The 25,300-nt window shown below is 39.7% G+C and overlaps 3 protein-coding genes across 3 annotated transcripts in view; 1 reads left to right on the top strand and 2 right to left on the bottom strand.

Annotated features, from left to right (window-relative positions):
* The window catches only part of WWC2 (WW and C2 domain containing 2), a 100,481-nt gene extending 86,639 nt beyond the window's left edge, over nucleotides 1-13,842 (top strand). Inside the window, exons 20-23 of the mRNA XM_035557827.2 lie at nucleotides 2,126-2,218; nucleotides 3,480-3,722; nucleotides 9,784-9,911; nucleotides 11,201-13,842. Coding sequence (XP_035413720.1) covers nucleotides 2,126-2,218; nucleotides 3,480-3,722; nucleotides 9,784-9,911; nucleotides 11,201-11,267 — 531 coding nt within the window. The 3' untranslated portion in view covers nucleotides 11,268-13,842. The remainder of the gene's footprint in view (nucleotides 1-2,125; nucleotides 2,219-3,479; nucleotides 3,723-9,783; nucleotides 9,912-11,200) is intronic.
* An 837-nt stretch (nucleotides 13,843-14,679) lies between these two features.
* Nucleotides 14,680-15,336, bottom strand: LOC118253500 (claudin-22-like). Its single transcript, XM_035557927.1, has one exon. It carries the CDS (start codon nucleotides 15,334-15,336, stop codon nucleotides 14,680-14,682), a length of 657 nt encoding a protein of 218 aa, XP_035413820.1.
* Nucleotides 15,337-16,561: 1,225 nt separating this feature from the next.
* Nucleotides 16,562-17,215, bottom strand: LOC118253510 (putative claudin-24). The gene has a single exon (XM_035557936.1). The coding sequence runs from the start codon at nucleotides 17,213-17,215 to the stop codon at nucleotides 16,562-16,564; it is 654 nt and encodes a 217-aa protein (XP_035413829.1).
* Nucleotides 17,216-25,300: the final 8,085 nt, after the last annotated feature.

Here is a 25,300-nt window from a genome sequence, read left to right as displayed (position 1 = left end):
ATAACCATTTAAATGTAACAGTGTGGAAAGGGCTCGGTCATCAATTGTAAATATCACTTTGTATCTTAAACCTTTGGTTTTAAACCTGGGCAACCCGAATCCTGCTGTAATTACCTCTTTGAAGGATGTGTGAGCACAGCCTAGGGGCTAAGTTTTAAACATGGCTTTGACGACAAAGTTCTCCAGTTTCTATAGATGGTAGTATGGGAAGAAAAAAAAAAAGAATATTTAAATTATCAACCCTGTTGCTGCTAAGCTAACTGAGAAAATCATGTGTTTGAAGATTTAAAGCATGGACTACTAGCTCTATAGATTGTCGCTTACAGACACGCTAGAAAAGGCAGGTTATTCTGATCTTCAGTTTCTACAGGCTACTCACACAAGTATGACTTTTTAAAATACTTGATGCTTTAATTCTTCTCCAGTTCAGTTAGAGGTGGTTGTGTTTATCATTTGGAAATGGTAATGTTGGTTGCCTCTCTACGATTCTCATTGACCTAAAAATCTATAGTCAGTATGTAAATATTTAAATAACTATTCATACATACGAATGAAAAGTAGTGGATAGTATTGTAACAATCTGTACATGATTTGGATAGATCATTGGCTGAATTCAGAACTTAGCCTTCATTTTAATTCCTGTATACTGGCAACTGTCTGTAGTGGCAAAAAAAAAAAGGGGGGGGGGGGCCATTAACTTAGCACCTGTGGAGGTCTTCTACAGGAAATAACACTAGGTGCTCTGATGGTTTAATTAGTATAAACCCCTGAGGTTTCTGCATCGATAAAGTTCTGCACTTCTGTAGCTTAGAAACTTGCCACGTACCTGCTGCCTGAAGCCAGAACCTGAAATAACAAGCTGTGACCATACGTACAGTATGTCCTGGAAGCAAAGTAACCAAGAAAAAAAACACGTTTGCACAAATCCATCTTTTGCAGCTTCAGAAATACTCGTGGTCTGTTGCCTGGGCTCAAGAGTGGGCACTGTAGCCGCATCCGAGTCTGTGGATAGGGCTGAGCACTCGTGTCTCCGCGGTCCTAGTCCCCAGTGAACACCACCAGCATAGCCGGCGTTCCTTGCTCTGTGGTACCGTACTCGAAAGCATGTGAAGGGTGTGCTCTGGCTAGCTGCCAGCTGGTCTCTTTTCAGAAGAGGTAGCCCAGCTTAAGAAAGCACCTGTTCTCATATGATGTTACAGCAAACAAACAAAACTGTTTTTGAGGCCTAAAGGACAGACCCGAAGTCTGTTGGCACCTTTGAAAAATCTCCCTTGAAAAGTGCTTAAAGTGGTGGTCAGTGATGACCACCACCTGTGTGTATCCAGGGGTGAGTTCTCAGCAGCTTCTCTGTGGTGAAAAGACAGACTTCTCTCTAGAGAAGTGTATTCATATTGCAAAAGTATTTTATTTCTCACCCCCAACTCCCAGTCAGTCCTGTATAAACATGCTTTAGGGCTCTGGCAAGTTGGTTATTGAAACGTTAGCAGAGTGATTCTTTTTATCTGTCCTTCTCTGAGGAGGTGAAAATAAATATTTAGATAGATGCTTCTGTTTTCTTTGAAGATTTACCACCATGCACGTTGATGCATCTAACAATCAGCCTGCATTGATGTATATGGGACTAATGCTATAACTAAGAAAAAAACTACTGTTGTTCTGTGGTGCATATTTGAGAAGGAAAAAGTACTTCTGAATGAAGCTGTACGCACACCTGTACTTGTTACAAATAGTAATACAAAAAAACAGGTGCATGTCTACAGAAATTTTCCTTCCCTGTGGTAAATCTGTTAAAGCCTGCCCCAAGTAAATGAAATCCGTAATAAATGAACTCCATAGTATAGTCTGCAGTCATACAAAAGCCAGCCAGTGATTTGGTGGTACTTAATAGCCAGTTATCTTCTGTAATTTCTGAATAGTCTACTTACTGTTCAGTAGGATCAATGATTGTCTTGGCATAGGAACAGAAATTTAGAGCAGACGCTCTAGTTCTTTTTTTTTGTATTTTATAGTAAGAATGACCTACCTGTATGATCAACACTGAGGTTTTCGGACTGGCTTTATCGATACAGACATATTTGTATGTGAAGATGCTTTATATCTCTGTTCATTATGTACATTTTGACAGTTGAATCGAAGTGACAGTGACAGCTCAACACTAGCCAAAAAGTCTCTCTTTGTGAGAAACGCCACAGAAAGGAGGAGCCTAAGAGTTAAACGGGTGAGTGCTGCGTTACCTGGATGGTTTAAGGCTAAGAGTTTGGAGATGAGGAATAGCAAATAACTTAAGCCATATGCTTTATTTCAAGTATTTGAGCAAAAGTGATGCAAGTTACCAGATGTAGACTTTATAGTTTCAGGTTGAGACCTCCCCACAATGGTCTTCATCCTTCACCATCCTCCACTGACAAAGCTTATGTTGCTCTAGTTGTGGCTGGAGCCAGCAGCACGATGCTGGCGTTCAGCATTGCAACATCTACTATTGGATTTTAACGTGTTACTGTCAAAGCAGTCTGAGTTAAAGAACCATAGTGTTACAAAGAGACCCAAGGCAGCTTAAGCTGCACAGATGTGAACATCAGCAGCATGCATCTTGAGCAAATTTTGATGGAAATTTCAAGGATTCAGATATGCTTTTAAAGTTGATTTACTCTTCTCCAAGAGCGTATGAGTAACAAAGTGACTGAAGGAGAAGAAAGTAAGATTATATTTATTTTACATAGAGTTCATTCTTATAAGTTGTGAGGTGTATTTTAATCTTGATTGTAACTAAAAATATGCTTCCCCAGAAGGGTTGTTACCAGGTAGCAGGATTACATTTGGCATAAGAAAGAAGTATAAAGTAGCCTAGGACAGCTTGTACTGCCCAATTTATTCATGTGAAAATGCACAGTGAAAGGATAGTAAATAAATGTGAAGTATATGAAAAAAGTGCCTGTTTACAGAGTTCATAACCTTGCTTGCTTGGGCCTTGAAAAAGCAAATGTTGAGTAAAAAATAAATGTTTGTTGATTAAAAAATAAATGTTTGTTGAGTAAAAAATAAATGTTGAGTAAAAAATATATAAATTATATAATATATATATAATAAATAATATATATATATTATATATAATAATATAATATATATAATAAATATAATATAATAAATAATATAATAAATTATATAGTTGAAATCTGGAAGTCTGTGTAGTTTTGGACTACTGGTATTGTGCTGTCCTGAGGATCAGACCAGGGGTTTTCGGGTTTAACCTGTCAATATATCATTCTACAAGTAGTTGGTGAAACTTTTGCACTTATTTTTACTTACTGACCAAAGAATAATTGCAGAATAGATGGATGTTTGGATGTGGATCTTATCATAGCAACTTTCTGCTAAGGGAAAACAGAAAGCAGTTGAGCTTTTCTGAATGTATTCTGTCAAATTCTGCACTAGCCTTTCTGGATATTAATTTTTATTTTTCTCTTTCCCAAATGATTCAGCCTGTTTGCCAACCGATCATGCGAAGAGCTATGCAAGAGTGCCCTATCCGCACTTCCCTTGACTTGGAGCTGGACCTCCAGGCGTCACGCACACGACAGAATCGACTGAATGATGAGCTTCAGGCCTTGCGGGATCTTAAACAGAAGCTCGAGGAAATGAAAGGTAGAGGAGAGACAGACCTTCCCCTGTGTGTGCTCGAGGACGAACGATTTCAGAAACTCCTGAAACAAGCTGAAAAACAGGTATGAGCAGCATACAGATTTTGTGTGATTGAACAGAGATATGCCCTTACCTTTTCTACAAATGCGTTTACAGATTTTTACGGAAGCTCAGAGTTGACTACTTATGCTATGTAATTCAGATGTGTAAACACTATTTCCTCTATTAGTCAATACTACAGCATTTACACCTAGAATTTGAAGTAGCATTTTTGTAGCGCCCCTACCTAAATGCTGTAGTAATTCAGAGTAGAAACTCTATTATTTGAGGTAATAGGTGTGGTTGGTGTAGTAAAATAGCAGAGGTGTCTACTTGAAAGTTCATTTAATGTTTGCATCCCAGCCATATGTCTACAGAGTTTCGTACGCTTTTTGTCCTCCAGCATTAGCTGATTTGCAGCCTTCACAGAACTGGTAGCCAAAAGATCATTTTAACAGGTAGAGAGAGGCAATGGCCATTACTTACAGTAGTGGGGGTGTACGGGAAGGGTGGTACTTCCACTGTGGCTTAGTTCCTTAGGCAGGACATACTTGTTCTAATTTTGGCAGATTAAAGCCAAATTCTGCTCTCCACGGGATTGTCTCTAAAAGAATACAAATATATATTCAGTCTCTAATCTAACAAACTAAGATGGGATGCCCTCATGTGGGTAAAGACAAGAAGGATAGAAGGGATGAGAGGCAGCAGTGACAAGCTGGACCATGGGAAATTCTGACTCAATACATGAAAAAAGTTGGATGTTAAGTGTTTTTTGTTTTGTTTTAGGGGAGCGTTTGGTTGTGTTTTTTGAACTGTGAGGGCGATCATCTTCTTCTGGAGAGTGACTTTTGACACAGGCAGATATTGATAGGACATGGGATAATGGCTTTAAACTAAAAGAGGGGAGATTTAGATTAGATACAAGGAAGAAATTCTTCTCAGAGGGTGGTGAGGCGCTGGAAGAAGTTGCCCAGAGAAGCCGTGGATGCCCCATCCCTGGAGGTGCTCAAGGCCAGGCTGGATGGGGCTTTGGGCAACCTGGTCTGGTGGGAGGTGTCCCTGCCCATGGCAGGGGGTTGGAACTTGGATGGTCTTTAAGGTCCCTTCCAACCCAAGCCATTCTATGATCATGCATTGAAATAAGGGCACAGAGAGGTTGTAAACAAACAAAGAAAGAAACAAACAACAACAAAAAAAAAAACAACCTCTACTCTTTCCCCTATTGGAGATATTGAAAACTTAACTGGACAATACCCTGAGCATGCAGCTCTCACTTGCTCTGCTCTGAAGAGGCACTTGGAGTAGGTGCCCCCTGGAGCCCCCTTCCTCTCTATGTCAGTCTGTAAACATCAGTTCTCAATGAGGGGGGAGGTTGGTGGTGACATTCAGGAGGGATTAGTGTTCTTTAGCTGTTCATAGTTGATAGATGAGTGTTTTTGATGACACCAAGTTATTCAAAGTAGTAAAAATGGAAGCCAATTTTAACAAGCTGCAGAGGACCTCTTAATATGTAAGTAACAGTTTTAAAAAAAAAGTTGATGTCAGTAAATAGCCTTGTGTAGGGAAGGGATAATCCTAATATTTACACATACAAAGATGGGCTCTGAATTAGCTGAATTAGGAATGAGATATTGCAGATACAAGAAACAAAAACATCACAGTGCTCTGATGTCAAAAAACAAATAAGACATTGGGAATTAGAAGGCTGGAACAAAACAAGTCATCATTCTTTAATGATATAAATACATGTTCTACCTGCAACTTAAACATTGTTCAGTATGGTTCCCCATCTCAAAGTAGATAATAAGACTACGGAGGGTGAACAAGTACGGTCAAAGGAAGGAAACAGATTCTGTGTTAGGAATCGCCAAGTACCTACAACTAAAGCAACAACTGTAAAATCACGAGTGATGTGAAGGCAAGCACTTATATACTCATCATCTTTTATAATATGAGAAATAGGGAAATGAAGGGGTAGCAAGTTAAACAAACATAGTTAAATAAACATGTTTGTTTAAAAGCTGTAACAGTACTTTTGACCGAACATTGTGAATAGCGCAAGTGTAAGTAGACTCAAAAAGCAGTTTGATAAGTTCATGGAAGAAAAATCCAGCAGAGGTCATTAACCAGAGTGATATCACCTACTTCAAGAAGGCCTTGACCATCAGCTTAGAAAACAAAGCTTTTTCCCAGTATGTTCTCCCAAGTCTGTTCTTGACCAGTGCTGTCCTCTCTGTCTCTTTCCTTGGCTTCTGCTGTTGGCCATACTTAGCTAAGTTTTAAAATGGCTATAAAAACTAGCACAGTTCAGGCTCAGTGTTGAAAAGTATTTTGAAAGACCCTTGATTAAAATGGAGTAAGACATCACAACGGTTAAATATCACATTGTATCCATGTTTTATTATTATTATTTGAATTCATAGGATGTATTTGATCTTTGAAAAATTTAACCCATAAGAATAGTGGTTTATATAAAAGAAATTTATCTACATTTGTTTAGAAGTTTATAGGTTGTATCTAATGCTCAATGCAGGATAATCATTTTAAATTGTTTGTTTAATTTAAAACAAAACCCACAAGCTTATTCCCATTAGAATAGAGCACTGTTTAATATTACAAATCCTTGGGATTTGTGCATTCTTATTTCAGCCAGCTCTTCCAAGGAGATAGGTGCCTGATATCTTATATTTCTGGAGTCAGTTATCAGCCCAGTGACACATGCTGCGATGAGGAATAAGGGCAGTAATAAACATTCTTAAAATACATGCAGGCTGCAGCACAGCATTTAAGTCCCTCTTTCCAAGCTAAAAGTGAGATCAATGATCACAGCCACTCCACCTCTTTGAACAGTGCTTACCAAGTTTCTAGAAATATTTCTGCCCTTAGTATCATTGAAGCCTTCCCCTGCGGAACAAAACAACCCTGAGAATGCTGTACTCTGCTGTCAGTGTTTCCTCTTGGGTTAGCAGAACACAGCAGTCCACAGAACATCATCATACATTATTTTTGAGATCCTGCAGGCATTATAATGGCACAGACTAATGCGGCAGCTAGAAGTGCCAGAACAACTGAGAGAGTCTCAAGAGGAAGAAGAAACTGCAGATGTAGGGGATATTGAAAATCAGTGGCTGCTTGCTAGCATGCAGTTACTCTGCTTGAAGCCCAATGCCCAGACTCCATTCCTTCCCTGCCCACCACACATTCCTAAGTATAGCAAGAATGTAAAGCCCACTAATAACTGGGGATCAAAAACAGTAGGTAATTCTGTGCAGCACAAACATTGTTTCTTGTTTAGGTCACATTTCTGTGAGAAATCATCCAGGATTTCAAAGTTTGTCTTAAATCCTCATACAAGTAAGTTTTCAGATACCTAGCGTCCTTTGAAGTACCTCCTCTTCGCATGTGTCCAAAAAAGATTCCTGTGTATAGCCACAAATATCTTTTTTTTTTTCCAATACACGTTCTATGTAAAAGTAACCTTTAATTGTGTCATTAATAACACAAGCATGTCCTTGTTTCCAGTGTTTTGGTGTTTAGCACAGTTAACAGTTTTTCTTTAGGCACACTTTCATTCTTCTATACAAAAAAATGAACGTGACAGGAGTTAACATTTCAGCTTTAATTTTGCTTGTCTTTCCTTATTCTTTGTTATCTCATCCTTAAGTTAAGCACGGATACTGAGATTCCTCTCTGGCTGAGGTCAGATTTTTGGCGCTTAAGGAATGCACAGCCAAAGTATTAGTGTGCCTTTGTGTTTTAGATGGATGGAGGATTGACTGACTATAAATCAGTCAAGAAACATGATATTAATACAGTCCCGGTCTTGTACATACCTTCTCACGTGCATGTTCTCATACTAGACTGAAATCAAAGTCTACCTGAGAGCATCCTGAAACTGTCAAGTTCTGAGTCCCAATCCATGTTCGAGGTAGCTGTGGCAAATGGGAGAGATTACTTCCCTCAGTTGTCTGCTCCTTCCTTCTGCTGGAGATCGCTGCTCTGCACTAGCAGGGAATGTCTCTTCGCTTCCTGCAGCCTGACACGCTAGTTCAAAATGAATTTGACACCTGTCTGACAGAGATCACAAGTCTGTAGACCTTTGGTCTCTCGCTATGTGTTGTTGGCTCAGAGTAATATCATGCATATAAAAAATTAAAGTTTTTTTCTGATAAAAATATAAGGAGTGCAATATCAGCAAGGTGAATGGCCAGCAGTAAGAAAAAAGTCATTGTATTTATGCTGTTAGCCTGAAATGCAGTAGTCCCAAAAATCTTGCATATAACTACGGAAAAGATAAAATTAGTAAGTTTTGAAAAATTGTATGTTTAGTGCATTGATGATAAATATTAGCTGGGGGATCTGATAAAAACATATGGCCAGTGACATACATAAAATTAATTAATACACTACCAGCTGTAGATTGCAAACTTATGTTCACTAACTAATAGGGGAAACAACGTTTACAGGTTAATTTCACTTTAAAATCTTTGCTCTTTTGGAGTTGGGAACTGAAGTTAACAGCAGCACAAGCTTACTGGTGGGTAGGTATTTACTGAACTGCATTCATATCAAGAAAGGGCCTTGAAACCAGGCCAGATACCTTGGTACCAGGCTGGTGTTCTTGCCTTGGCTTTGATACTGCTACAATGCAAATGAAAGAATGAGTCTTTATCCACATGTAAAATCTGTGTTTTTTAAGCGACTTACGTGTACCTTTCCACTAGGTCTATGATTTCACTACCATTAGGACTGAGAGAACATTGATGGATATCACCAGCTCTAGGGACAAGCAAGTCAGGGAGGGTTGCTGAGATGGAAATCAGTGTCCATGGAGCAAAGACACCCCTTGGGAGTTCTCATCTTTCGCCTGTTGTTTATTCCAAAGCTGCTGTTCCCTTGAGCTTTTATTTGCGGTCTCTAGTAAGGGATTCATAGAATAAGGAAGGGGCTACCTTACAGAAAATGCTAAGCACATCTGTTTTTTACAAAATGCCTTTGTCTTGTATCTACCCTTCTACCAGTTTGTTTTTAATCCCTTAGTAACATCATAAAACAAGGACTTACGGTAGATCTCACTAGAAAATTTGGATGTAGTAAACTGAATATGTTTGTTAATGATAAGTGACTGTATTTCCCACTCATACTTGCTTGTGTGGTACGGGGAACTTGATTCCAATGCATTTAGCATCAGCTTAACCTCATTTTGGTTTATGCCCTCCGTGCCTATAAAGCGTTTTAATAGTAGAAGATGGTGATGTGAAAAATACATTGCAGAAGAAAACAATTATTTTACAGCTTTGTTTTTCCCACTAACCAGTTCAGTATATAGTAAGCATTTTTCAAAAATAGGTATATTCTTACATAAAATTACAGAATACCTCTAAGCTGAAGTGGATACTAAAGCTAGACTTTCAGTTGGGTGGAGGCAATTTGAAAGGATATGTCTTTAGTCTCACATTTCTTTCAGACTAGTGCATCCTAGCATTTTTAACAAAAAAATACAGTGTTATTGCAAGTATTAGAATTGACATGCATTTGAGTAATGGTAAATATGGTTTGTATATAAATAGAAATATAGTGTTGTGTCATGAATAAAAGTGTAAGAATTCATGAATATTAACTTTGCAAAGAAGGTTAGCAGAACTTGAATGTGTATTTTGAGAGCTTTTTTTTTTTTTTTTAATAATTTCATCATTTAGTCATTTCAGATTAGGTATAGACAATTTTCCTAACAGCTGACAGTAGGAAATAAAAATATTTTACCCAGAAAGAGGATTACTGTTTCTCAGTTCTAAAAAGACATTTGGATAGACAGCATTTGTTTGTACAAATTTAAGAATTGTTTAACTGTCTAGGTATTGCCCTAAGAAATATCAAACTTTACAGCACTTAGTAACTACCTGTGATGGCACGTGTTTTTTTGTTTTTATTATATTTTTAGAAAATGCTCTGTTACCTTACTGAGTGCTCATTGCTTAGACTTCGTAATGTCTTCTGTCTTGCTGGCCCTTTGTGTAGAGATATTGGTTGACAGAAGAATTTGTCATTTCTGTGAAATAAGCAGTTGCTCATTATTAGCAAAATATAGTTATAGTTATTTTACAGGCTGAACAGTCAAAAGAAGAGCAGAAACAAGGTTTAAGTGCTGAGAAACTGATGAGGAAAGCTTCTAAGGATGTATGCCGGTTACGGGAGCAAAGCCAGAAAGTGCCACTGCAGGTGCAGTCATTCAGGTATGGCCTTTTATGCTTTTTCAAATTTTTTTTAGTGTAGTTAAGTATCTTTCTTTTTTTCTAAATATAACTAAACATGACCTGCAATAAAAGTCCACACACCTTTGAATTGCAAGATACATCATGCCTTTCTAACGCAGCTAAAAGTTGGAGTTTCAGAGGACTGGGTAACTTGCTCACGTGACAGAAGCTGAGCTGTGGTGGTGGTAAGAAAGCGGGGTGAGAGAAGCAGAAAGGGTTCCTCAGCAAAGAAGCGTTACAGTTGGGCTATTTAACTTCAGTTTGAAATTCAGAGCATCTTCAAAGAGTTTTCATTTTCTCAGCAACTCTTTTTGAAAAGAAGGGGGGGGGCAGTGATGGTAATTTAACAGTCATCACAGAAATGCTGCTGCATAAGTTTACAGAAACACGTGATAGTGCTTGAGACACTATCATTCCTCTGCAAGAAGGGTATAGTAAGCCTCCCTTCTCCTTTATCTCCTAATCACAACACAATTAGCCCAGGAATCCCATTTATGTAGTTGATTTTGCTCTGGGCTACTATTTTTGACCAGAACTCAAGCTTACCAGTGAAAAAGATGGTTTAGTCTCTTGGACAAATAGTTACTTCCTAAGGCTGAATTGTAGTCATCCTGCTAGTTGGACTTGGTACGATGATGTGGCCTCAGACTAATCACACAGAGGCATTTTGAAACTCTCAAGAAGAGTGTCTCTTCTGAGCTTTGATTTTTAAGCCCCCAGTATTTATCATCTGCTTTCTAGCCTTCTGGCAGACAAGCACGTATAAACTTGTTACGCTTCACTAATCTCTCAGTTTGTGAGAGACAGAAATGGTAACAGCACAGGGGAAACAACTGGAGACTGGGATGACAATTCTGCTGCTTGCCCAGACCTAGTTCTTAAGTTTTCTTTCCCTTTTCCAATGTCAGAATCAAATGTTTTGCCTTTTCTTTGCTGCGCCCCCCCGCCACCCCAGATATCATCATAGGAAATGCGGTGACTGTATCAATATTTTAGTCTTGTCATTGCAGTTATTACTGAAACATTGACTTTTTCTTGTTCAATATTGGAGCTGCTTTTTACATAAATCTGCCTAAGAAAGGAATTACAAGAAGATATTCTGGTAAATGCAATTGTAAATAAATTCACTGTGTGTTTTCCTCACTGTGTATTTTTCCAAGCCTGTATTTTAAAGAGCTATGCTGTGACATTAGCAACTCTACAGTAGATGACATTAGAGTTATGCTATAAATGGTGAAATAACAACTTGGTTTTGTTTCTAATTTCAGGGAGAAGATAGCATATTTCACAAGAGCAAAGATCAGTATACCAGCCCTTCCAGCTGATGACGTATAATTATGCATTTTCATTGAAGTGTTTTCCCACTTGCTCATCTCTTTTTTCGATGAACTTTTTAGTTCTAGTGACCTGCTTTAAAGATCTTCTATTTTACATTCACTATTGATATGTTTATTTGTAAAATACAGTGAATTGAATTGTTGTATGCCTGAAAAAGAAAAAAAAAAACAACAACCAGAAAACCAAAGTAGATTAATTTTGGTATACTGATGCTGATTTTGTACAGTTTGTATGTATTGCATGTGTGTTTTTATTTTGTAAAGATGGAACAAAGGAACAAAGGCAGTACTAAGCATGTATCCTGTTGAACCGCACTGTGTTGAGAAATATTACGTTCAACAGAAGACTGTTTATCTTTTCACTATTTTCATGTGAGCAGACTGTGAAGATGGCTGTTTTGCCATGCAATATTTTTGTATAAGAGTGTGACTTTCATAGTTTGAAGTTAACTACAACTGTAAACTCCTTTCCAAAACATCAAGGCTGCCTCACAACAGCTGCTAATTAGATTCATCACTCACATTGGAATTTTGTTTCTGAAAACAAATTTATTCTGTTTTTGTTTTTAATACTTTATAGGAAGAAACAGAGTCCAGAGTTTAGTTTTGTGAATGTACAGTACTTTAACCTGCACTAAAAGGTTTCTTGCATCTGCGGGAGAGTGAGGAAAGACAAAGCAGACAAGTAACCCTAAAAACTTATTATGAGACTACCAAAAGGGCAGCTGCTTTCTGAACTGGAAGCTGAATCAAATTTGTAACACCAGCATTGAAATCAGAGTAGTTACAGCCACTGTACACTTAGTGGGGGTTTCCTCTATACGAATCTTTTGTCCTAAAGGCTCTTATTGCTGACTAGGAGAATATAACAATGTTCACTAGGCTTAGAAATACAAAGAGATTTTTATTAAAGTATTTGTACCAATAGAAAAATCTGTCAGACAGTAACTCAGTCTGTTGGTAACGTAAACCCTCTCTGATCTGAAAAGATCCTAACTAGAAGGCTTTGCATATTTCAGTACAAAACATTGTTAAAAATACACAATTGACCCTGTATGCAGTTGAGCGTGCACAGGTTTAATAAGTAGATATGAAGAACACATTTCAAACTTGTTTTATATGAAGAAGCCTCCTAGGAAGAAACATCAGCTTGTATTCATTCTGTTAGAAGTCCAGAACATCGGATGTTTACACAGCCCTGTCTGGGTAAAAGCAGTTGGGGTTTTACCTTGTTTGGACTGTACAAGTAGGCAGACCTCGTAGACAGAATTAGTTCATTTTCTACTTAGTATGTTGCACTCAGATGTATTTAATGCAGTGGCTGAAGTTTTCTTCCCCAAGCAACAGGCCGCATATGCATGGTCTTTATCTTTCAAAAAGGCTGTAATTGGTGAGAAAATGGAAGTGCCTATAACCACAATATGGTAGCAGCTGTCTGAAGTTCAAAGTGACAATTCTGTCATGAGAGGTCTGTATAAGCCTCACCCAAGGGTTTTCTTATGCACAAACGCATCAGTTCACTTCAATGTATAGCAAAACATGCTATTTTGGGCATTATGACTGGTTGAACATCCTTTATGAATGCCCCATTTGTTTTTTGTTTCTTGGGTTTGAGATAACATTCATATTTGAAAGGTCAATTTTAAAAAACAAGTCTGGAATTATTTAATGTAGAGGTGAAATGAAGGTTGGCAGTTTCAACTTCTCAATTTGATTATATAAGATGTTTGTAGAATAATGTTTAGAGGTATACTTTATGATTTTTCTTTTATTTATTTACAGTCTTATTTATGTTCTGTTTAATATAGTTCAGTTCTGGCCATAAAAAATAAGGTTGTTGTTGTGAAAAGTATTTAGAGCTGTCTAAATTCTTGCCAGCTTAGCTGTTTTTTCTCACATGTTGAATAATTTTCAAAAAGTATTATCTGATCTGTAAGCATGGGGTAAGGCCAAAATGTAAGTATTGCTGGCTTTCGCTTGCAAAACTCATTTTTAAATGAGAGACTTAAAACATATTTGTGCTCCTCCCTTTCCACATTGGTAAGGCTGAATATATTTATGGGCAGCTTTTAACAGTTCTGTTTTGTTTTTAACTAATTCAAATTATGCACACTCAAAACACTCAATAGAATAAGCTAAAATAATACATACCAATAACCCCCCATCAGTTTAAAATTATAAATATTACTCCAAGTAGAATTTACTCTGCACAGCAGGGTATAACAAGTGTAATTAGTTCTGTTTCCAGGTACCAATATCATGCAGTTGCATATATCAAAATCTAGATATTACTGGTACAAGAATATTTAGCCAAATGAGCAAAGGTTAGCAGAAATTTTAATAGAACAAATCATCTTTTTAAAACTATTGCTATGTTTATACTGTATTAAATATCAAATGCTCAGGACTGAACTAAATATTTAATCAGGTTATATTCTGAATGTGTTTCTGTTCTAATTTTGTCTGTAAGAGTATACAAATACATCACATAGATTAACTTGTCTCTGCACTTTCCATGTGTTTCAGTGATTGGAAAATACTTTTTTTTTTTTTAAACAAAGCTCTTTTCCAGACCAGTGTTTTATTTCTTTTATTGCTGTTCTATGTCTTCATATGCTCTTTGCAGATACAGATGGCTGCTACAGGTTTGTCAATGTAAAATCATTGCAATTTATAGAAAGTTCACATCAAATCACTGACAAGTCTTAGGATAAGTTATAAAGAAAACTATTCATACACTTAAGTTAGTTCTTTACATTCATTAAATAAGAACTTCAGTAGCGATGAGCACAGTCAACTCTCCACCAGGCAGCATCTTACCATTATTCAAAACTGCTGGCTTACCAGAGATCGTGTGTGTGTGTGCTGGAATATATTTGATCACGTATGTGCACACACACACACACTGTCTGGATGGAGAATCTTGTACTTCATGACATTGAGAACATTTAGTTTACACTGGTATAAATGAATACAAATCCATGGAATTTCATTTAAGGTTATACCTTGTATTAGATTTCTGTATTGTGTGTTGAACTAGCACTACAAACTGTTTCAGGACTTGAGTATTTTTTGTAGGAAAGACATTCTTTAAAGCAGCCCCACTACGTCAGTACAGCTTCTGCCATGTAAAATATGGTCAAGTCTCCATGCATACCTAGAGATCCAAGATTTTATACTCATTTATCATTTAAAAACACACACACACAAACACTGCAATTGATCAGATTTTGGAGAAAAAACAACGGTGACTTGGATCTGCAGAGCTCATCCATTAGTGTAATTAAAGGAGTTACACAGTAAGAAACAACCCCTGCACTCAGTCTTGTAAACAATAACCTGTCCGTTCAGCAGCCTTTCCTTACTGTAATGCAGGAGTACGAAATCTGAAAACCCAGCATCTACCCTTTTCAATGTCTTCTGTTGCCAGTTTCCACATACTGATGGGTGTCTTGCATATCTGCCATTGTATACTGTTCTGGTAATTGATGCTCAGATGACAAGAAGACTGTGTAGAGGAGTAGGGAGCCTCCTAGAATTACGAAAAATCCCCCAAACCAGCCACTGAACAGTGCATCCCCTATTTCCCATCTGGGTACAATCTCCGGGATCTCTTCATCCCAAAATTCCTGGATTATATTATGAGCAACCCAAGAAACAGGGACTAGGACCAGAACGCCAGATATCCACATGAGTATTCCTCCAAGAAGTAACAGCTGTTTCTTTAGCTTCTGCTCTGTGTCCTCCATCATTAGGCAGTCCAAACCAAGACTAGAGATCACAAGGCTCAGAAAGCCTAGTCCATTTGATGAAGATACTAAAATCCTGGAAATCCTGAATTCTAGAGGCAAAGCTAGGAAAGAATCAAAGTCTTTACACTGTGTTCCTCCTACGTCTTGGACTATACATGTTTGCCAGAGTCCCATAGTCCAAAGCTCCAGTTCGTTTAAGTCTAAGTTGAGATTTTTCCAGTCTGGTAAATAGTTACAGGTACCGGTTAAAATCCATCCTAGCGTAGACAACAGCAATCCAACTAACTGTAGCCTGTGTCTGTGGACCAAGTTCATTTTTAGCAGTCGTAGAAGTACCGAACTGCTTGCTTTTTCAGACAACATATACTGAACGTTGGCAAAAGTTAAAACAATGCTTTGTAAAGCATGAAATACTCCTCCCCCTCCAGCCTTATGCTATGTGCAGTGTTTGGGGGATTGGGAAGTAGTGTGGTAAACCAGTAATTGAAGGGTGTGACCACAGCCAGGCTCATCTTTCATTAGTTTGCATTTGTAAGTTATTTAATTTTTTTAATTATATACTTTGCTGTGCATCGATCTGCTAGAGCATTACAGCAGTTCTGCTAACTTTGGCATTTCATAGTTTGTTTTTAAATTAAACTAAGAACCACAAATACAAGGTATTTTAATACCACATTGGTATGTTCCTACTTAAGTGAGGCTGTCTGCTTTGAGGCTGGTTAAGTATCATTTGCTTAAAGTTAACGGCTACACGTTGAGAGCAACATGTTGCTATAGGTGAATAGATACCAAGAAGCCTTTGACAGAGCACATAAAACCTCAGTGCACTATCTTCTGACACAGGTAGGTATTTAGAAAGCTGTGTATCAGCTTCTTTTTGGTGCATCAGGTACGCAGATCTTAGAATAACTTGTATGGGCAATTTTGTGTGCTAGATTGGGTAAACAACTTCTTGGGTATGAAGCACCCACACCGTAACACCCCATCCACAAAAAGACATCCGCAACTCGGTAGCATGTCAGAAATCTACAGTTTTCTTAGCACAGCGATTTGCTAGTACACTGAAAAACAATTTGAGGCAATGAATTTACATAGACTGTTTAGGATGAGAAAAAAAACACTCGAGCTCATGTGTCACTGCATTAGGCAAGTGGAAAATTGCGACAGGGAATCAAGCTTTGCGGCTCAGTTAACTGGGTTCGTATGAAAAGGAAGCGTACGTATTTTGGTTAAAAGCCAAGACGTAATAGAACATGCATATTCATCTTGAGGATTTTACAGTGCAGTTGAGAAAATAAAGGCACCTTTTCTACACAGTCTATGAAAAACTTTAGCATTCTCCTGTAAAACAACATTTTAAATAGTTCTACAGGTGAGAAAATACACCACTTTCAAATACCAGTTATGAAGAAAACATAAAAGTTTAGGAATCAGCTAAGTAACAAAGAGTCCTTTGAATTACTACGGAACAAGCTTCTGACTTGCACTGGAGTTTGGAAAAGATAGGGCAGTCTTTCTGTACTACTTGAAACCCCTGGTTTTAAGGCCTGGTTTCAGTTTCCAAGTGTTGACACTGATCTTGCTGTTCTGCTACTGCGTAATGGCCTGGAGATGGATGGACTTCAGTTGAACAGATTGTGCAATTAAGTAGGAATCCTCCTAATATAAGGCAAAATCCAGCAAGCCAGCCAACAAATAACGCTTCCCCCAAATCCCACCTGGGAACAATATCTGGTATATTCTCATCCCAAAATTCCTGGACTGTGGAGTGGGCAACCCAAGAAACTGGGACAATAGCTGTAATCCCCGATATCCAGAAGAGCATTCCTCCAAACTGCAACAGCCGTTTCTTCTGATCCTGTTGTCTTTCACCAATTTTCAAACAGTCCAACCCAAATCCCGAGAGCAAGAGGCCCAAAAGCCCCAATCCATTGGAGAAAAACATCAAAATCCTAGAAATCCTGAGTTCTGGAGGCAAAGCTAAGAAAGAATCAAAGTCCTTGCATTGCATTCCCCCTTCTTCCTGGACAACACAAGCTTGCCAGAGTCCCATGGTCCAGATCTCCAGTTCATTCAGTTCCAAGTTAAGATTTTTCCACTGGGGTAAGTAGGTAGTGAGGCAGGACAGGACCCATCCCAACAGAGATAACAACATGCCACCTAATTGCATCACTGGCCGATAGACCAAGGCCATTGTAAGAGCGCAGTCCTTGAGGCTCGAGGAGGAAGGTCTCCCCAGCCGCTCTGTAACAACTGCTACCTTGAGCCGTGGTGGACGCTATGATGATTTTAGTTCTCTGCTGCCCCGAATATAAGCCTTTGCTGTTAACCCCTTGTGAGCTCTCAAGCACTGTTTTGTTCTTCACGAATATAATGTTTCACATAAAGGACGAAGGACTTCGCTAAACCATGAGTTAGGCTTTCTGATAAGGATTTGATCTGTTACCTTCCAATTTGCTTGGTAAAATTATATCCCAATGCTTGATGATTACAAGCCTGAGGATGAACAAAGAAGGCTCTATGACCCCTCACCCTAAAACACAACGGAAATCTTTGTGCTTCAATACGGATTAATTAGATTTTAAGTGGTGATAAAAAGTCAGCTCTGTGTGCAACAGGACTTCATTGTAATGGCTAAATTTGAGATTTCAGGGATGTAAATCAGGGCCTTGTAAAGAAAGGTAGACTGTTTGCCTATAATCTTTATTCTTAGACTTCCTCAACATACATAACGGCTTATCTTCCCCTGCCCTGTTTTATGTCCCCAGCACTGTAAAAGACGCTTTGTAAAAGATCCTTACGTTTCACATTTTCTACATTCACTTCTTTTAAAATGGGCTTTGTTTTGACCGACTCTTAAGGGGAAAAGGAGACGGGTATGGTCAAAGTACCGTAGAGAATGAAATCCTAGACATCCCGCCACCATAATGAACTCAGGCAGCTCATCAGACAGGGTAAGCTGTACCCGCCCCAGGACCTCAGCAACACCACGGTAGCAGCTTACACTAGCCCAGTGTCCCCTTTCCTACAGCCCATGTCCCAGATGGCACAGAGCATCCGCTAGTGTCTAACAGCTTTTGGCACTCCGAGCCCCGAGGGCCGGGGGATGTCTAGTACCTTTCTGATCAAAGCAAAATGCCACTATGACATTACCCCGTTAGGAACCCCTGCTTTTTCCTGCTGTCACGTTAGCTGTATTGGTGCTTGTCTGCTGGGTCAGCAGGGAGAACACTTGTCTGTTATTGCCCCCCACAGGCAACAGCAGAGCCTGTATGGGAGAAAGCTGAGCAGAGCAAACATGCACGCATGTACAACCCTGAGGTTCTCTCCAGCCTTCCTTGGCTTCATTTGCTGGATGTGATACAGTACCAAGTCTGACAAATCCGTGTATTTTCATTTGCAGTTGTTCAAAATGGGTTATTGGGTGATGGAAGAGCATGGCACTGCTTCTGAAGGTCTCCAAAACTTTCTAACCCTCGTGTTTTTACTGCCACAAGTTGTGAAGAGCCAACACAAAGAAAGATGATCTGTTTCCCCTATGCTTGTGTGCCAACTCAGGCAAACAACTTACACCTGGTCAAAAAATTACCACGTACAAGAGCAGGATATCACCAAGGATATTACAGACAACACTGGGAACAAATTGATGCAAGCAAGGCTCTAACTTTGGCCACCCACTAGGCATAAGAAATAAAAATTCATTCAGACTCCAGATTGCACTTTCAGATTTGGCAGTGTTGCTTCTCTCCCCTTTCTGTTTTCAGAGCAAGGAAACTAGTTCTGGAAATCATCCTGACGTTCAATGAGAAACTCCATAATGTCATTTGAATAATTTTTCAGATAAACAGCTCCGCTTCAGGAGTGCTTCTGCTCATTCAGGGGCTACATGCTTATTTGACTTTTAAATCATGGTCACTGCCAGACTACTACCAGCAGCCAGTTGCACTTCCCTCGTCTATGAACCTTTAACATTTCCTTCCCTGCTGCTAATTCCAACAGTCGATGCAGTGTGAAAGCACAAGATCAGGCACGTGAAGGCCATTCATTCTGCTAACGCCGACCGTAGCAGCAGCAGTATGCCAGCCTTCAAATTATAGCAGTCAGAAGCAGTAAGAGCTGCCAATTCCGTTCTGCAGCTTACTGTTAACCGCACAGTAACTCGGGGCAAGCAAAAGCTTCCTTATACTATCCCATGCGAGATTATAAAAGGATCTCTGTTTTTCCAGTGGAAGAAAAAACAGCTAAGATTTGCCTTGTTGCCAGGCTAGTAACAAGGTCTGAAATGCCTTCACTTGGAACTTATCAATCTTACGAAAATCTCAGCAAGCCCACAAAGACACAAAAGGGCTTCTAGCTGAAACTAGATTAGGTGAATTCTCAGATTGGTAACTGTCTTAGTCCTATCTCCCTTGTGATTCTTCCACACTTTTCCTCCCCACTATTACTTCTTTCTTTCTCTTGCACCTAAAAATGTCTCATTCTTGGAAAAAATTTATTTTGCTCAACTTGTGCCTACACAGAAGGAGCTAGTGCTGACCCTAGGGGTTAGAATCGGGCAATACACAGCAGCCACAAGACACGCACCACGTGGGGCTGTGCCCAGCAATGACATAAACCAGATGCTGACAGCCGCATGGCCCAAAGCACCGGGGGCTGCACCAGCCCTTTCATCTCAAGGGGTTTCGGTGGAGATGGCCACTGCCCCCCGAGCCAGCCAGGCAGGGTCGCCGCCCCTGGGGGATCCCCGCAGCTGAGGCCATGGGGCCACACACTGGTGAGCTGCTCCAGGACAAGCCCCTTCTGCTTCCCCTGCCAGCCCCTGCAGCAAGGACGGTGTTTGTCTAATGCAAGGCTGCCAAGAAGGAACGTGGTGTAGCTATCAGTGAACAGCATGCTTTGAGGTACAAAGGGAGAGGATGCATTTAGAGGGGCTTCTGATCGCGTGGTCTTGGAGCACCTTTTTCTGTAGGCTTTAAATAAAGCCCAATGTATGCAGCGTTCAGGGGTACCATCCTACAACATCTTAAGCAGCTGAAATAATCTCAGTGTGAAGAACTGAGGCAGCAGGCTCGCCGTAGCATCACACCCTCCCAAAGCCCGGCACTCGCCACAGACACCCACATCCGTACATTTCACACGTGCTGCGGTTGCCATTTGACTGTTTCAGCAGCCAGTTCTGTGAGACATGAAGCTTTTGTAGCTCCCATTACAGCTGATGCCCATGAACATAAAGCACAGGGCACAACTGGGTTCCTACAATTTCCGTAATGCTGTTTTAAGTGCTAGAAATCACATCATTCATTCATTCTCATCACCTCCAAGCATCATTTGCAAAGTAGACTAGACTAGATTTTGGCTAGATTAAAGCAGAATGAGGATGATCAGCATGTATATCATTTTGTGCAGGTGAGCGCATTACACTTTTTTCTCCCCACAAACCATTTCAGGCTGAAGACAAGAATTCTGAATCATATTGCAAATAGGTATTTCCTTTAAAAGCTTTAGCACTACCTTAACTCTTCTGGGAACCTCATGGCCAGAGAGTACACTTGTACACTAGGTACACTAATACTTTACCCCCTGCAAAGAGTATTGGGGAATTGTTGTCTGTACACAGCTCTGCAGCCCACACAGTTAACTAAAGTTTTCTGTTCAGCATAAGCAGAAAGAAATATCAGGTGCGGCACTTTGGGAGCAGATTAGAAATTGAATCCCACAAAAGCAGTCAGTGCATTGTAAAAGACTGACTGACTCTTTCCTACATTTTCAGTTCTTACGTAAGATATAAGCATGTTCACATTGAGGGTTTGTTTATTCTTCTCCAGCAGTCCAAAAGTGTGCTGATCTATGAAGTGAAAGCGTCTCCAGTAGCATTCCCCAGACACTGCCATAATTTTTGCTAATTCTGAAGACTGAACTGAAAATAGGGAACTGAGTTCCCTAAATATTTTCCACGGCTCATTTAAATATCTAGTATTTTCATGAATCATTTATGGGTGTCTCTTGTCTTTGGATTTCCATCTTATAAATGCATATGCAAAAGATGGAAATAAGAGCCAGTGTGTAGATTTTTTTCCATAGCTAAATCTTATATAAGCCAGCAAAAGACAGCTACTGTCAGAAGCTGGCATGGTAGTGCCTTCAGCATCTTGTTACAAGTGAGTTAGTTCATTCAGCTTGGCAGTCTTTTGCCTCCCACCTTACAGCTTGAACTGCAAGTTTTGGGAGTTAGCATTTTCTTACCCAGCTAAGATCGCATTTTGTGATGCTGGAGCATCTTTTGGTTTTGGTGCCCTTCAGGGAAGCAAACAAACATCAAGCAAAGAACACAACCCGTGCTGCCAGCCAGATTGACTTACTCCAGTCCGCATTTAAGTGAACTTTGACATTAGGGCCAAAAATAATTATTTGTATTGGCGGATCTTAAAATTTCAGGGGGCTTCGCAGAGCACCACAGTAGAAAAAGAGACTGACTTCTCCCTGAAAAATTAACTATGTGCTTTCAAACGCTGACAGTCATCAACTTTGCAAGAGTGATAGCAGGTATATTATAGCCTTCTAATGAAGTGAAGCAGACTGATCTGAATTTTATTTATTACTGAAGTTGTTACTATTCTTTTAATTTCCTCCTCGTCTCCCCCACTGAAATTAACACTACCAAGTTAGATACACCCTCAGCCAGATAATCCAGCGTATGAACAGCATTAGTTGCTACATACACATCTGATCCACAACAGCAATACTTCATTTTGAACACTCAGAAGCTGTCAGAAAAGCACTGAAGAGAGGCAGCAGGGAGGGGGTTATGCCAGTGATGCAGATAATGAGCATTTCCATTTTAGAAGGGGAATAGAGGCTATACTTTGAAATACAGAGTTGGCTCATGATGTCATTACACTTCGATAAAATATCTAACTTAATATTTAGAGGTGATGACTTGAGACTACAGTACTTCTTTCTGTATTACATCTAAAGAGAGCTTCCCTCAGTGAGTGCTTGGATGCTGCTAGAGCAAAGAAGCCATGACACACACAGCCAAATGTTTTGTGAAGTTACAGCAGAAGGGGACAGGTCAATAGAGGCAAAGCAAATCATCACGAAGGCCACATCACCTCTTCTGATCCACCCTCCCTGCTGCTGGCAGAGAGCGCACCCCAGCAATTGGTGTGCAGCCGCTGCAGACAGTTTTACGGCACTGCTGCACCAGGGCTGGCGCACAGAGCACGAGGCAGAGCTGGGGCGAGGGCAGCAGCAGCAGGTGAGCGCTCAGCACACACACAGCCCCTTAGCATCTTCAGGAGAGGCAGCAAGGGGCTGTGGAGCCTTCAGACATGGAGAAAAGGCAAAGCCATGGCTGGCCCTTCTGAAAAGGGCCTCCCTCCTCAAATAGGCGTATTCCCAGCTTTTCAGTATTGCAAGGGCTGCCCAACCCTGCATATCTTCCCTCTTCAAATGCCAGATGTAATTAATTAAGCAATTTTAACAAGAGTGTATTACAGATGCAAAAGAAATGCACTTGTAGAAGTGAAAAGCCTTGCTAACAGTTTCACTTTTGCAAGATTAATCAAAATCTTGAAATTAGATGTCCTGTAGGATTAACGGCAGTTGGACAAGATCTAGAAGGGAAAGGAACTAAAAGGGTTAAGCACAGCGAGGTGAAACTGCCTCTCTCTGCTTTAGGAACTTGCTCAAAAGATTGAAATGAGAGAGGGTGGATTTGCCATCATTATACTGGAAGAATAAAGAATGCTTTAAGGCTCAGTACTTCAACCTTTGCAGGAACTTTGCCATCACCATCCCAATCCAGACTTCAAAGTGAGGGCTGACTGGGTAAGGAAATTAGCCTTATCCTTCAGGGAACTAGTTCTGATACACTGTTAATACAGGAGATTACTATAAGTATGAAAACTCAGGTCACTTGCAGTGATTGGAATGTGATTTCCTTGAATGATGGAGGTCTAAGAAATTAATTTCTGAGCTGTGAAATGTATAGGCTTATCATTATCTATCTCTTATTATGAGACTCTGGTTTAAGTGTTACACACGTATTTTTACAGCGCTCTTCATTTGACACCCACAAACAATTTTTATAATAAGCTTTCTCTTTCCTTAAGACTTGTTTCATATTTTCAGTAAACTTATGAGAAATTTGTAGCACTTAGTTGAACCTGCACTTGGAATTGTTACTGCATGACAACAGGGATTTCAAAGATAATATAGACTTGTTAACCATAAATTAGAAGATTGCACATATCTTTTAACATTGAGCTAGCCAGGGTGTGAAATGAGACATGAGAGTGTCTGACAGGTGAAGGAGGTGAGGGACACCTGTGGCGTTTTGTTCATCTGCCACAATTAGGATTTAGGGGGAAGAGACAGAAGCAGCTAAACAAATTCTGTAGTAGTTTGAAATATGATTTTTTTTTTCCATTAGATTCTACTGGCTAAACAGTTTAAGTGTTGTACCTCTCAAAGTGCTGGGAGCTACGAGATGCAGAAAGGGAAGGTCTTTCCTAGCAAATAACTGTTCTCTCTAATGCTGCAGAGCTTTTTGATACAAAAAGTAGTTTTTCTTCCCCCACAAATGGAATCTTAGCAAGTTTATACATGAAAGAGTTTGTGACATCACATCATTAACAAACTAAACCACTAATATTTATCAGTATTATTTGAAACTTATTCATACACCTCTTACTATCATCTTTTGTAACATTCGTTCCCACACCTTCCCTCTGCTTCCTCTCACCTTCCATCCATTACACACAAAAAGCCCAAAGCCCTCTGTCTATTCATTCAGCTTCCTTCAGGAGGACAGTGAGAAAAGGGTCAAATAGAGACTTCTACACGGCCAAACGGGCTCCCTGAGGAAGAAATGGGTGCAGGGAGAGAAGAAACAAGAGCAGTTTCCTCCCTTCACTTTCCCCTGGCCCTCTCACTGACTGCTGCCACTCAGCAGCATCCTCTGATGTCAAATACTGCCTGCAGAGGTGAGAAGGATGATGCGGAGAATCCACTAACACATCCAACGCACCATGTACTGCAAAATACTGTATAGCTGAGACAGGTGAGACTGCAGAGTCCTGGTTAAATCTGCATCAGTAGATTGAGATAATGCCTGGCTCTGTCCAGTAGCAACCCAGAGAGAGGCAACTGCTGAAGACCTCTATCTTGCCTCAGCAACAGTTACGTGATAATTATTTTCCTTTTACCTAACTGATGATTGCTACATGTGGGAAATAATCCTGCAAAAGTGCTAAGCATCTTTTGCAGAGTATCATACTTTCTAAACACTACTTGCACAGAGGCAAGGGCTACCTCTGTACTACAGATTCAAACGCTTAAACAGAGAATGCTATACCACAAATGAAAGACAGCGAAGGAGCTTAGGTTCTGACTGCAAGAAAATGATTGTGGAAATTATTACAATTCATATTTCCCAACATAAAGACAAGCTGTGTTCACTTGAGCAGACATCTGCTTTGAATTCTTATTCGTTGGTCACACAGAAGAATCTACTTTTTCTTTTACATAGTACACAGCAAGTGATACTGATAAAGTGACCAATCTGCAATGTACTCAAATCTTTGTATTATTTCGTACAAAAAATAGCAGCTACATGAGTTAAAGAAACGTATAAATAAAGTGCAGATGTACACATCACTGAGCTTAGTATTAGTAAATGTAGCTCTGCAAATATATACAAGTGGATAGAAGGCTACAGGACAGCAGGCCAAGCCAAAGGTCTATCTAGCCCAGCAGCAGATAACAGGGAAGGAAGAGAAGACAAGAATGTGATAAGGATAGATTGATACTGTCTTCCTCCTACAGTGTAAAAATCTCCTGAACTTGGACTTCAAGCCTACATCTTTATGTTTAATAACCTTTGATGGACCTTCCCCCAGTGAATTTGCCTGAAAAGTACATATTTACTGCATCCAGAGCATCTTACAACAGTAACTTCCACAGTTTAGTTTTGCCTTGTATCATATTTTCCCCCTTTAATTGTAAACTCACTGCTAGATCGTTTTATTTACTAGCACCTCATTCTTATGAATGCTTGTTCACTCTGCTTCCTAACGTTAACTCACTACCTCAAAACAATTCATTTGTTTTCATACTTCATACTTCTTTAATATGCTTACACAGAGGTCTTCTCCATGCTGAGGAGTCCTACCTTATTAAATAGTCACCTCAAAATAGATGAAAGAGTGGCGATCTCTTGTGGCGAACTCACCTGCCTACTGTCACGAGCTCAATAAAGCACACACACTGCCAGCTA

The sequence above is a fragment of the Cygnus atratus genome, chromosome 4 (assembly GCF_013377495.2).
Source record: "Cygnus atratus isolate AKBS03 ecotype Queensland, Australia chromosome 4, CAtr_DNAZoo_HiC_assembly, whole genome shotgun sequence".
NCBI classification, from domain to species: domain Eukaryota; kingdom Metazoa; phylum Chordata; class Aves; order Anseriformes; family Anatidae; genus Cygnus; species Cygnus atratus.
This window is presented reverse-complemented; position numbering and strand designations above follow the sequence as displayed.